We start from the raw sequence: 14144 nt of genomic DNA, 5'->3' as shown, positions 1-14144 counted from the left end.
TGTTTTTCTGGGATTCCTGTGTGTACAGGAGCTAATAATAAAGGAACTGTCAGCTCAGAAAGCCCATAAATATGGTTCTAGTGGCTTGGGATAAGAAATGCAGCGATCCCTTGGCCAAGCCTCTTCCATGGAATTTCTGCTGCTATTTCAATTCATTTGGTTTCCAGCAGCCAAACAACCACTGGGGTCAAGCAGAAGTCAAGGTATAAAAATTCATGGCTGTGAGCCCCCTCACGTCTGAGCTGCTGCATGTTAGAGGAATGATCTAGACCATAGCAGTTGTCTTCTGTCCCCTGATGAGTGTTTGTATGCATAATTCAAATGTGTGCATGTGTTTGAGTTCCAACTTTTATTGATTGAATTGGGCTCTGATAATAAACAGTATAAATAAATCAGAAGGGAGTTAAAGCACTGATGTGCTGGGGGGGTTGGAATTAAAATGAGTGCAGTGACCTCGAGCAGAATGTAATTTCAAAAGTGTGCCTGAAATATGCTGATGACATAAAATAAGGCTGGGGAAGTTGGAGGGGGAGAGGAACAAAACAAACTCATTCAAAATGATTTGGATTTATCAGGATTACAGGCAGGTAAGTGGCTTATGCAGTTTATTGTAGGGAAGTGTGAGGTAATGAGGCCAGAGACCAAAAGTAATCAGAGTGCAGGCAGGGTGAGGGTGGTGTGGAATGTGGATCTGAAATTGTGGGAGGTGCAGGACTTGTCTTTGGTGTCAAACACGCAGGAATCCTCTCAGGCTGCTTTGATAAGGCACAAACCTTTCAGAGGCTGAGATGTGTCTGGTGGTTTGTACATGGAGAGGAGAATCCAGTTTCTGATGTTACAGCAAACAGGATCTGTTACTGAGCTGTCTAATAGTTCATCACTCTGACTTCATGCTAGAAAAATTAAAAAATGCATTGTTTTGGATTGTTGAACGCCCTGACAGCCACAGGAAAGCAAAGAAAAATTGGTGAATCCTTCCAGTTGGCTAATCTAGAGGTAGATTCTGTGGTTTTGAAAGTACTTGTTTTCTTCTAGTTTTCTTTCCTTCTTTTTAGTCCTAATGTCTATTTTAATTTTTTTAAATGTTTCATTTATCCCCTAAATTGTAAGCTTTGGGTTTTTCTCAGTTGTGGCCAAGCAGCTTTTGAAACCAAATCAAAGGCAGAAACAATAAAAGGAGAGCTCTGTGTTGAATTCTGTCGATGTCCTCACAGCTTTTATTGTTCTGATAGAATCCATATTAATGGTCCCTGTTTAAAAGGGCTTTCTCTTACTTGACCTATATCTCTAAATGTCACTTTTACACTTATTTTTCACCAAAGAAATTAGATGTTTGAAAATATAATTTTCCTGTCTTACCTTTTAGTGCCCTAGTTTTAAATATATCCTGGAAGATTCCCAATAATTAAAAATTTCCAATATCTTAATGCCTATCATTAAGGGCATATTAATAACACACAGACTTCTCTTTTCCTTTGAGCCCTCTGTGCTGCATCCCATGAAATCCTTTATTGTCTGGAAGCCACAGCTGAGTAAGACAGTGAGGAGCTACAGGGAAAACTGAACTGGGAAGGACAGAAGCTAAGGCAAGTCACAAATAATAACTTAATAATCTCCTACCCTAATGCCTGTGTGATAGCAGAATTAAATCAGGTATGGTGAAAGAATCCTTGGAGAAGTAAGAGATGCACTTGGGATTTTTTCTTTTTGGAGTATCTTGGGGGTTTGTGGCCTCTGATTGTCGTGGTGTCCCTGCCTGGGACACTGGGAAGGAGCTGATGCCCTTCCAGATGAGCTCTCCCCCCACCCAGATGTGGATCTTGTTGTGATTTTGGTGCTGTTACAGTAATAAGGACAGAAAGATCCCTCCATGTTCTGATATCCATTGGTTCTCCACAGCAAAGGAGCAGTGTTGGCTACAATCTGCAGCCTCAGAGTTCTGTTGTCAGCTTGGGCTGTTGTCACACACTTCACTAATACCCTCCAGTAATTTTATTTCTTATTCACATGCACACTTAATGTCCTTAGTCATTAGACTGAAAAATGTTAACCTTGTCATAGTTAGTGACTGGAAGCAGAAAAGTCCATTTAATTCTCAGGGGAATGAATTCTAATTTTCTGCTTGTCAGAAAGTGGCATTTTACATATTTTTTTCTTTTTTTTCCCCCACCAGTTTAGTGCTAAATTTAAATGTGTGTGTCATAGGAACAGACCTTTAGTCAGTGCTAAACACCCCAAAAACCTTGGCAGGGGTCCAATGCATGAGAGTCTTGACCAAGAGCTGCTGCTAAAGCTCATTTCAGGCACTGCAGAGAACGGGGTGGGGGCTGAGAATGAAAAGTTAAAGAGATGAGAGGTCAGCACGGAGGGCACATTAACATTGCATGTCAGGATGCATTTTTCCCCCAGCAAATATGGATGGATGAAAAGCAGCTCATCTGGAATAAAACATCCAATGAAGAAATAAATTATGTTAATCAAGCAGACTAGTACTAATATTTGTCATTAAGATGTGACATCTTCTAATTAATGTCACAAACTGCTGCGAGCCTTTAAAAACCACACTGATGGGAAGGGAAGTTGTCTGCACATACTAAGTTCCCTGTTCTATGAAAAGGAAGAGCTTGTCTTGAAAAATAGATGGCATTTATGGCAAAGAGAAATAATCCTCCCACGGATTACAGCTGTTCACTGCATTGTTGTGCTGGTGGTCTTATCTCATCAGAGGATGTTTTATATGGTTCTTTTTATTTTATTTATTTGGAGGCATTTCCATAAGGCTTTTCTGAGGAGGACATTGTGTGCTGGGAGCTGGATGTATTTTGAGACAGAGACACCACTACAAAGAACTCCGAGTTTAAATTGCAAAGATGGATGAAGTAAAAATGAGGGATGGTTATTTTGCTTTTTACAGATGGGAGCAGAAGCAGGGGAGGTGACTGTTGTGGCCAAAGTCACCCTGGGAGTCTGTGGAATTGCATCCTGATCTTTGAAGTGCAGTTCCAGTGTTTTACCATATTGTCTTCTGTTCCCTTGCTGCTGGATGTGGATTTGATATGCACATGTGTAATGAGCCAAGCATGTTGTGCATATGTTTAGCCAAATTGTGACCTCAGGGACATGAGGGGAGCACTCCCTGCTCTGGTTAGGAGAGCTTCCATGACTGGGCTCATCCAAGGACTGCAAAGCAGTGTTGGCATTTACTTTAGGAAGTTAAAATCCTTTCACTGCCTGTTGGGTGTTTTAGCATCTGTGGGTTCTGGAGAGGCCTGGCAGGGTGATGTTGTGTGGCTGATTGTGTGACCCCTTGTACTGTCTGAGCTCCAGATGCTGATTAATGATTAGTGTGTAACAAATTAATAAATTGATACCACAGACAAATAAACATCCATTACAGGGACCTCCCAAGTCTCTCTCTTCTGGGGAGAAGGGAGCAGCATTACATTCTTCACTGGACACAAATGCCTCTGGATTCTGTGCTGTCCTGACACCTCGCAGAGGGAATGTACACGTGAGATTAATTATATTCCATAGGTGGTTCAGTATGTGCTGGAATAAAACCTGACATTTTTGGCTTACTTTTCTTGTATGCAGATGTTCTTGTAGGGAAGGGTGAGTGGTCAGCACAGTCAGAGTGGGCTCAGGAAGGCCCTGGTGTCCTGCCCTGATGGGGTTTATCCACAGGGACTCATTTCAGACAATAGCTTTGAAGATAAGATCTCAAGAGCCCAAGCTCCCTCTCTGTGGAGAACAAGGATCCTGTGGTGTATCATTTACAGCCTGAATTTGGACTGCAGTCCTGAATCATGACCAGAGTTTAAAAGTAATGCATGGGGTACATCAAACACTGCTGACCCCAGCCTCTCTCAGCCAAAATCAGACTACAAATTGAGTTGCTGTGTTGTCATCATTAGGCTGTCAGAAGCATAAAAACTTCTGTGCATCTGGCCTTGTTTTTTTAGAAATAAAAAGCATTTTAAGTTGGTGTGATACATTATAGAATGCAGGTAATTAATGTCCTTGTAATGACCAAAGGGAAAATTCAGACAGAATTCAGATGTGGTTTCTGACTCTCTACAAACACCTACAAATCCAGAATGGGACAGGGGAGTAAATAAATCCCTGACTGATCTGACTGATTTTTCCATTCTTCTTACATAAGAAATGTGTGTGTACTTCTGTGCTATGCTTGGGGCATAATTTATGTATTGCAATAAATAACAAGTATATGTGTGCATAATTAGAAGGGACAATAAAGAAAAGCAGTAGATGAAATTGAATTATGCATAATAAAGCTGCAATTTTTCAGGGAAGGCTGTAGTCATCAGGAGATAAAGTGAAGCTTGTTTGTTAGTTTTGTGAGAGACCTGAACTGGGACTATGGTCTTGTAAGACTTTTTGTATTTTTATGTCTGATTGTATTACCCCATGAGGTTTGGGCAAGACCAGGTGAACAAATCAACATTTTGGAACCTGTGCTATAGGATAAACTCTGCAATCTGCCCTTATGGGGACTGTTCAGGGGGCTTACAAAACAATGCTGTGTATTTATCTACTTTTCCACAGTAAAATGTATAAATCAGCATTATAGAGCCCTTCTTAAAAGAGAAAGATTTGGCTCACTAGGCTTGAAGAGCCATTCTCATATTTGGATGCTTTTACACATCCATGACCGCTCTGCATGTGCTTTATTCATCTTAGAAACAAGTCCAGCAACACTGCCAAACACACAGATGAAATGAATGTAAAATACATTTCAAATAATTGCAGTATTTATGTATTTTGGTGTCTTCTGTGTTCCAGAAACCCCCAAAAGCTGGTTAACCCCAGCAGGACCAGTGAGCTGAGAGGGGCACAGGGAGTGAGTACCAGGTAAGGATGGATCAGCAGTGACCCCAACAGTGCAAACAAAAGGAAAAAGGAAAGCAGATTTAGGCAATTCTTTATCCTTTGGGAGTCCTTTAAGTGTAGAATCCTGCATCTGTGCATGCAGGACATTTTAACTGAGATTTGATGCGTATGAAGAAGGTGGTTCCCTCTCAAGTTAAACAGATCTGGCCCAAGGTGAAGGCGTAAGGCTGGAGCTGCCCATTGCTTGTGGCTATCCCAGTAAATTCTGATTTTTTCAGCACTCCTACTTTAAACAAACAGAAGGGCAAACAAACATAGTGAAAAGCCTGGTTTGGTCAAATCTATGGCAAGAGCTTTTCTCATTTGCACATAAGTAACTGGAGTTATTGTGGACACAGCTTAGGGGAGAACAAAAGCATCAGCAGTGCTCTTTGGGAACCAGGTTATTGTCCAGTTTGCACCTCAGTTCCCTTTACCTGGCACCTGGCTCAAGACTCCCAAAAATTGTAGGTTAATTTTCCTACTTTAAATATTCAGGGCTCATCTCCTGGAGAAGAGTTCTCTGTCCCAGCAGCACCACTGCCCCTGCACCCTGCTGTCCTGTGCAGGAGCAGCACAGCCAGCCTCACTTCTCAGGCCTTGGGCTTCAGCAGCAAAGCCTGTTTGTTGCCACAGAGAACTCCCAGCTTTGTCTGTCACTACAGCCAGGGAGGAAATGAGGTGAGGGGAAGATCTCCATGTCCAAGTGAGGCCACAAACCCAGTCTTCAACCACCCTTCCTCCCATGCCTGTCAGTCGGATCTCAGCTCCTCCTGAGGGACTGGAAATGTGTGGGGTTTGTTCTTTAACCAGTGCAGGGCCAAGATGGAAGCGGCAATGCAGTGATGGGAGCAGAGAAATCACGCAGCTTTCATTGAAACAAAGGACATCGCTGGGCTCTGGCTATAGCAGCATAATGGCTGTTAATTTTTTTCCAAACAGGGACTGGAGCTCTCACTGGGGTTTTTGGGCTCTTGCTTTGTTTTTGTTTTGCTCCAGCTTTTAAGGATGAGAATGTTGTGTCTGACGCGTGTCAGCGAACAGAGGAGATTCACGAGCGGAGCTGAGCTCGTCTTGCTCCCCGGTGAGGAATAAAAGCCTTGCCCGTCTCTCACTTCGGGAGGAGAAGGAGGGGCTGCGGGAAGTGCGAAGGCATTGTCAGGTTGGGGTCGGGCTGGAGCATCGCGGATTAGCCGGGTGTCACTCGGCAGCCTGCAGGCATCGCCGGGAAAGCCGGAGACAGAAATGTGCGTGCGGCGGGTGGGGGGCGAGGGCCGCTCCCCGCATTTCTGATCTTTCGGGAAAGCAGTCAGGAAAATGGACTGAATAAAGGGCTCTGTATCGAGGAAGCAGAGAAAATGGCCTCTTCTACAGCCCTGTATCGGAACTCTCAATTGTGCTGTTATTAGAGTTGTTAAAAACTTTAAATAATAAGAGTTGTGTCCACATTTAAGCCCAGTCTGGTACCTGCACGTCAGATCTTGCACCCAGGGAAGCTGCTGTCAGTGGAGCCACCAAACTGAAAACGTGGTGTTGGGTGGGGAGAGAAGAGTCTTTGTTCTGTTTACTTCTTCATGCCTGCATCTGTTTTTGTGCTTTGAAGTCCACAGGTTTATTTCAATATTTAGTGAATTTTTAGTTTATTTCACTTCTTCAGTGAAGCAGATAAAGCAGTGAGGGGGGAAAAATATGAGGGAAGGGACTAAATTCAGAGTTACTTGGGCCACATACACAACCTGTGACCACAAGGTGTAATTTCCATTAATAAAAGCACATTGTATTGACCCATCACTTCCAAATTTCAACCAGATCTCATGTGTAACTGCAGAGTGCAGCTCAACTAAAATAGGACACATGAGGTTAACAAAATTGTTGTTTTAAAATTATTTCTCAATACCATTAGTCTTTTCTGTGTATGACTGAGGAACAATGTTTTGTTTACTTCCAACCCAATCAGTTTCACAGCACAACAACATCAATTTCCAGTACAGTTAAATTTATTCCAGTATGGTCCTGTGAAATGGTCTGACATGCTTTCAGCTAAATTAACTTTGATGGGATGTGAAAACCACAGGAGTCAGGAGGAAGGTAACAGCCTGTGAGTGGACCTTATCTGTCCTGCTGCAAGGACACAGCTCCAAGGGGGACAGAACAGAAAACACTGAGGAACCTAAAGCAAGGAGGGCCTGCCTGGGCTTCACAGGGGAGCAGAGGCTGCTGGTGTGGGTGCCAGTGGCTCTGTTAGATCAATGTTTGGCACTTTGCTACTTTGTACAGTGTGGGAGGAACCTAAAAGAATCCTTCACTAAGGGAGGAAATTATGTGTGTGAATGGGGAGCCTTATGGCTCTGAAAATGATGATAATAAAATCTCCATCCTCTGTTTTGTACGGAAACAATGTCAGAACTGAAGTTACCTCAGGCTGACAGAGCAGGCAGTGGGATGAACTGGAAACAGGAGTTTGCTGCTCAGGCCTAGGCCTGCAGTGAGTGTCATTGGGATGTCACAGCTCATCACTGCAGAGACGTCTCACGCAGAGCTGCACTGAGGTTTATTCTCCAAGCACCTCTTTAGGCACTGCATCCCTTGTCTGTGCACAGGCTGTGGCTGCTTTTCACTTTGGTTCTTTCCAAATGTAATTCTTGTATGGTGATTGCAACCTCAGTAGTGCTACTTACTCAGAATCACCACTAAATATGATCTAATCAAAAATCTTTATTCTCTGTAAAATGCATTTTAAATAAATAGCAATCTTTTGACTCTGAGCTCCTGGTAAAGTAACTTATATTAATGAAATTATAAATAGCAAGTGCCAGTTCTGTGCCAGTTCTAACAGCACAGAAAAGAACACATTGTGAAGCAAAACACCAGGTTTTTGTCCCCCAATTTTGTTGTTTGTTAAGTGAGTGCTTGTAAAAAAAGAGAATTCTGATTTCATTGTTCTTCAACTTAAATACAGATGCCATTTAAGCCTTTGCTGTTTTTTCATGACACCCTCTAACACCAAAACCCGGAATACAAGGGACAAATAACAAGTGACAGATTTATGATAAAGAAGTGACTTAAACTTTTAGATTATATTCCTTGCACATCCCAAATTAGTCTCTATCAAAGTATCTCCTGAAATAAAGGTACCTTAAATGACAGAATGAACAAAACCCTTACTGTTAGGATAGAGTTAATATTCAGATACTGGAATAAGAGTCAGGAATGTCCAACTGTAGATACTAGACAATGAATTTATTTTGCTTTTCAAAATCAAACCATGGCTCATCTGGATTTGGATTTCATTTCATATAAACACTGGGTATTTGGTGGCAGCTTTGATTCTTTAATATAACTCTCCAAAAGCCAGTGAAGTCCCCCTTTTATCTGGCCTGAATTAAAGTGATTTAATTGCTACTAAATGACATATTAATCATTATTATACCTGTTTATATAAGTCAGACAAGAGTAAGATCTTATGAACTTAAAATAAACTGAAGAACCACATACCACATGATTAAAATAAGCAAGACATACAAACCTGGCAATGACAAGAAAGCACACTGGATTTAAGTATTTTTTTACAGTTATCTTGGTTGTCCAAAGAACAGTGTACACAGGTTATGGTTAGTAGCTAAACTACAATTTAACTTCAATTTCCAGAGTCTGATTCCAAGTCATTCTTTATTCTGGTTTTCAAGTAAAGTGTCTGAAGTTACTCCTGCTATGTGTTCTTCTTGGGTAATCTTTCCAAAGGATATGACTCACTTCTCCATTATTTGTAAAGAATATGGGAAAAAGTAAAATATTATTATTTTGTGGGCATTTGGAAGTGGATGTAAAAAAAAAGGTGGGATGTTGATGATTGTGAGTCATTTCTTGGGAAGAAGGGAAGAACAAACACTGGCTGCTGCCTTAGTGCTGTGAAAGCCAAGGGCTTAGTGCTGACTCAAGCAGTAGCTGTTGATGGCTGCAGAACACAAAGGAGATCCTGCAGCAGGGTTAAAGAGGAAAACCTTTCCCCTCTAAGTGATAAGGAGTTAGAGGGAGCTGCCTGTGCTGATTTCTTGGAGCTCTTTTTTGTTTGAACACCTTGGTCAGTTAGAATGATATCATGCAAACAGTTGCTGCAGCTCAGTGAGTCTCTGGAGTTTGCAGCAATCCTGGGAAATCTTCAGTGAACAATGAAGTGCAAGAGAACTCCAGGGCACGAGGGGAGCCACCCCAGTGCCAGTGCAATCACTGCTGGCTCTGAAATCTCCCCCTGGCTGCTGCAGATATTGGTACACACAAAACTGAAGTGATAGAAATCCTTTGTACTCACTTACATACTGATCAACTAAAGAAAAACTCTGTTTTGATACTAAAACGGATTTTTCAAAGCGACTTTTTGTCACTGTGTGGCCTTTGTGTGCTTTATTTCTTTACTGGGAACTACTGCGTGTATGGGGAGCCTTATGGCTCTGAAAATGATGATAATAAAATCTCCATCCTTATGTAGTTACTTATGTACTACACTACTACTACACTACTACTACACTACTACTAAACACCTGCAAAGCACACCAAACACAAAACCCAGTGTATTATATGAGTATTTTATGAGTAGAGGTTCTCATGGAGAAACAATTATAAAAATTTGCAGTCATTCCAACTTCCAATGAATATTTTTAAATGATAGTCTTATTACTGCTATTAGAAATAGTATGTGCTATGTGATCTTTACCTGAGTTTATTTATTGTTATTTCTAAGTTACAAGCAGAATCTCTGAAGCAGAGTTAACAGCTTGGATGCTGTAGATTCAATTAAGTAAAATGAAAATGTTCACACTTTCCTAAAATGATTGTGGATTTTCACATAAATAGGAGAAATGTTCAACAGCTCACTACAGGATATTTCCTCAGGAATGCAGATGGATCTTTGTGCCTTTTCATTTAATAATGTCACTCAGAGGGCTCACATGGTCACTTCTTACTACCGACAGCTCCTTTGCAGCTTTGCATTTGATAATTGTCCTCAAGTGCCAGTTCTGGAACAGCTGATCTCCAGCCAATAAACCCCTGGGTAGTTTTAGGTATTGGAGGAGATGGAAGCACCTAAAGTCAAAGTAACATGTAAAACTGAATGATGAAAAGGCTTTTGGTTGAAGTTTCTGTCATGTACGTTGTTTTTTGTGCTGTAGTGTTCTAAAACCAACAATAAAGCCATTGTTTAGTAGTGTATGTTGGATTTTTTTTTTCAAAGTTTGGCTCAATACTAAGGGCTTTAATTGCTTTATATGATTAGAATTTTTATTATTATGATTATTATGTATGGAGAAAGCTCAAGCCAAAGATCATCATCATCATCTTTAAAACTAATTAACTTCTGTAAATAGGAGAAATAGTGTTTTCTATTAGAAAGAAAGTCTCTTTCTAATAGAAATGTACCAAATACCAAATGTATTACAGCAAGAAATAGTCTCCTTGCTGTAATACATTTGGTAGCAATGCAGCTATGGAATAATAATTTTAAATCCAAATGCCAAAGATATTACTGACCAAGCTGGCTTTTATATCAAGAACTTATTCATTCTACCTTCCTTCTACTTTAAAAGATGGGTGAGCAGCAAGTTAATCTGCAACTAATCTAGCTGAAAAGGAAACAAAACAAAAGCCAACAGACTCTGTTCAGTGACTGCTGTGCTTACTTTGGCTGAATCATCTCAATTGGGCACGTTCTATCATTTCAGCATCTGGGGACTTAGCAGAGAAATACACAGCAAGAGAACAATGTTTCAGTTCTCTTGCCAGAGTTGCTTCACTTTGTTCTTTGGCCAAGATTAGAAAATGTTTATGATATTTAGGTGGAGCAGCTCCTCAGAAAAGATAATTTTTATGGCCCAAAGTGCCACCCACTGAGCAGGATAATGAAGGAAATGATGTCCCACTTTTGGTCTGGGGGAGGGGACTGTGCAGAAGCTTTTATTAGTCTAACCTAGAGAGAACAGATTTGGCTGTTACCACAAGGTAAATGTGCAGAAAGACAGTTCTGGAAAGGATGTATGAAACTTCACTCTGAATATGTAAAGGGTGACCTAAATCACAGCTAACCCTTCTCTTGCTCTCAGTTCTGAGGTGAAATGGAAACTCTGTTCCAATGAGCTCTGCAGGCTCGTGGAGCAGCGATAACTGCAGGGTTTGTTACTGCACCAACACCCTCACGGGGCTGAGACCCAGCTGGAACTGCAGCTGCACTGAGGCTGGAGACTGGGACAAAAGTGAAGAACAAGTGGCAGTAATGGCAGAGATGACGCCATTTCATCTCTTTACCACACTCAGCACTAGCTCTTAATTTTTATTTTAATTTAATCTCAGTAAAAGCTTTTACTACCTCCTTACCTTATCTCCCCAACCTTGGAATCCTTTGAAAGAAAGCTAGTTCAGCAAGTAAGAATTTCCAATCTCCTTTACTTCCCTAATCTTCCCTAAGTGGACTAACCTTCCTTTTCATTAGCATATTCTGCTTCCCCTTTTGTGAGTACATTCCTCTCCCAATGTCACTGATTTAGGTGCCTGTGGAGTCACCCTATTCAGTGGTGATCCTGACATACCATATGTATAAATTAAACCATCAGTCACATTCTACTGTCCAGCTGTTTGACACCTTTAAGGCTGTGAATGTACATATAAATCATATAAAACAAAATAATTATGACTTGGCTTATTAGAACTGGCTTGTTATTAATTTGTGGTACTGAAGAGGACAGTGGTGTGGTCTCTGGCAAAAAGCAGACTCTTAAATAAAGGCAGAAAAATTACAACCATATTTAAAGGGCAATTCCTTGTCTTAAATGCTTTTAAAGCATAATTTGGCTTGCAAATGCAGTTTACTTTGACCTTTAGTTAAAGACCCCCCTCTATAAGACAACTGGTTTTCAGAGCTTGTGTGATTTGTTAAGACAGATGTTGCTGTATTACAATTTTAAAATCTAATTTTCCAACCTTAATGTATTTTTCCACAGGTGTCACAGGTCGAATCTGCAGGTGATCTGGAAGCTGTAGCTTGGGCTTTGCATCTTTTTTCTTTTCCTCTCCAATCAACTAAAACCAAAACATATTTAAAACATAGACTATTTATCTTTTGAAATATACCATAATATATGATATCTGCACCATTCCCCTCATTGTTGCATATGAATTTCCTGTTCTTTCCACCTCAAGCAGGATTACTTATTTCAGTGCTTTGGAAGTCACTGGATCTTTTTGTTTCAGAAGATATGCAAACTACATTTATAACTATGCAGGAACTGCATCAGTCCTGTTCTTTAGCAATTAAATCCTGTGATTCTGAATGTAACATCATGTGCTTCTGTATTCTAATATCTAAACATCACTGAGAAGAGACATCACTCCAAATATTTTCATTTGTTGTAGATTCCCCCACTGTCAATTTAATTAGCTAGAACCTTTTCCCCTAGATTTTAAAAATACCATATGGAGAGACAAAGGGGAAATATTTTCCTGTCAGTGTGCATCTAGTACTTGTTAGCACTATTAGGAGTCATGTTTCTCAAGAGAAATATATCAGAATATGTACAGAATATAAATTACCATATTGATAAAATACCAATTGATGTATTTTATTCAGAAGAAAATTGAATATTTGAACCATTTCAAAAGCAGGGCAGTTGCTACCTTGATTGCCAGCATAGTAAAGCATACTCAGTACTTTTCGGTTTTCCGTGCTCTCATAATTTTGTGTCCAGAAAAATTTGTGCACAAATATTTCATGTGTTGCTTATAAGCCATATTGGATGCCATTCAACTTTACCTTCTCAAGAGGTGTTTTAAAAAATCCCCATTTTTCAGCCCATGTTTTTGCAGCATCTTCCTCCTTTTCAATATGGTTTTTCCTGAAACCAACAGACAAGTATTTAAGATAACTTTGAAAACTTTCATTAAAAAAAAGAAACAACATTGATGTCACAACTGTTGATGTCACAAAGCACAGCACTTTGGCAGGAATCTTTAAACTTCCATTTCAAAACAGCAAGTTTATGTACAAATTATCATTGTCTGACTCAGAGCTAATGGAAAAACACTTTCCAGAGGTTTGAAACCCTGCATGTGAACGCACTGCTTTTAAATTATGTTTTGTTAAGAAGCGGAGGAGGTTGAACAGCAAGCACCATCATCCTTTCAAATACATTTTCATTTACGGTGTTGACTGACGAGATGCCCCGACCCCACAGCCGGCGGGGAAGGAGGAGGGCACCGGAGGCAGCTGTAAAAGCCCCGATTTTCCCCCAAGGCACGCTTTACCCAGCGCACAGCTCTTTAAACACACATGAAAACTCCTTCAGCGCGGAGCTTAGGGGCGGGAGGGGAGGGTGAATGCGGGTAGCAACAGAGCAGCGGTGTTTGCCGGGGCCGGGCAGGGCTGTTACCAGATATTGTCCCGCGCTATGAAGTTGGTGGGCTCCATCGGGCCGGTACCGGGGATTTCAGCCCCGCCGGTACCGGGGATTCGCCTCAGCCCTGCCGGCACCGGGGATTCGCCTCAGTCCCGCCGGCACCGGGGATTTCAGCCCCGCCGGTACTGGGGATTTCAGCCCCGCCGGTACCGCGGATTCGCCTCGGCCCCGCCGGTACCGGGGATTTCAGCCCCGCCGGTACCGGGGATTTCAGCCCCGCCGGTACCGCGGATTCGCCTCGGCCCCGCCGGCACCGCGGATTCACCGCGGCCGCTTGGGCGTTGCGGGGCAACGGCGGCGTGAGGGGCGCGAACTCGTGTGGGCGGGCACAAGATGGCGGGAGGGGCCACGGGAAGAGAACGTGTTTAATAAAATGTTGGCAAGTGCCCACACACTCTGTGAGGGGAAGGATCGCCTTCTCTCGTCCTTTGGAAGCTCTCCCGCGGCACCACAGCCATGGCTCAGGGAAAAAAGTTAAAAAAAAATTCCCACTCCCTGCTTTCTTGAGGTCCCTCAGGCGGGCACAAGATGGCGGGAGGGGCGGGCCCAAGTTAATGAGGGGGGTGTGTAATAAAATATTGACAGGTGCTCACACAGTCTGAGGGGAAGGATCCACTCTTCTTATCCTTTGGAAGCCCTCCGGTGGCACTACAATCATATCTCAGGGGAAAAAAATAGAAAAAAAAAAAAAATCCCACTCCCTGCTTTCTTGGGGCCCCTCTGGAGGCCAGGGGAAGTGTGTGTCTTTAAATGGAGGAAAACACGTGTGGGTTAACATGGTGAAAAGCTTCTTTTTAGCGTACTCTCCTGTTC

At 41.8% G+C, this 14144-nt stretch overlaps 1 protein-coding gene across 1 annotated transcript; it reads right to left on the bottom strand.

The window, feature by feature from the left end:
- Nucleotides 1-8109: 8109 nt before the first annotated feature.
- On the bottom strand, nucleotides 8110-13868 carry CIMIP1 (ciliary microtubule inner protein 1). Its single transcript, XM_063404236.1, has 4 exons — nucleotides 13305-13868; nucleotides 12689-12770; nucleotides 11860-11958; nucleotides 8110-9972 (listed from the first exon to the last, which is right to left on the bottom strand). Exons 1-4 carry the CDS (start codon nucleotides 13340-13342, stop codon nucleotides 9841-9843), a joined length of 351 nt encoding a protein of 116 aa, XP_063260306.1. The 5' UTR covers nucleotides 13343-13868; the 3' UTR covers nucleotides 8110-9840.
- Between the last annotated feature and the right edge of the window lie 276 nt (nucleotides 13869-14144).

Source organism: Prinia subflava, chromosome 8 (genome assembly GCF_021018805.1).
Source record: "Prinia subflava isolate CZ2003 ecotype Zambia chromosome 8, Cam_Psub_1.2, whole genome shotgun sequence".
Taxonomy (NCBI): Eukaryota; Metazoa; Chordata; class Aves; order Passeriformes; family Cisticolidae; genus Prinia; species Prinia subflava.
Note: the sequence above shows the minus strand (reverse complement) of the source record. Positions and strands in the feature narration are given on the sequence as shown.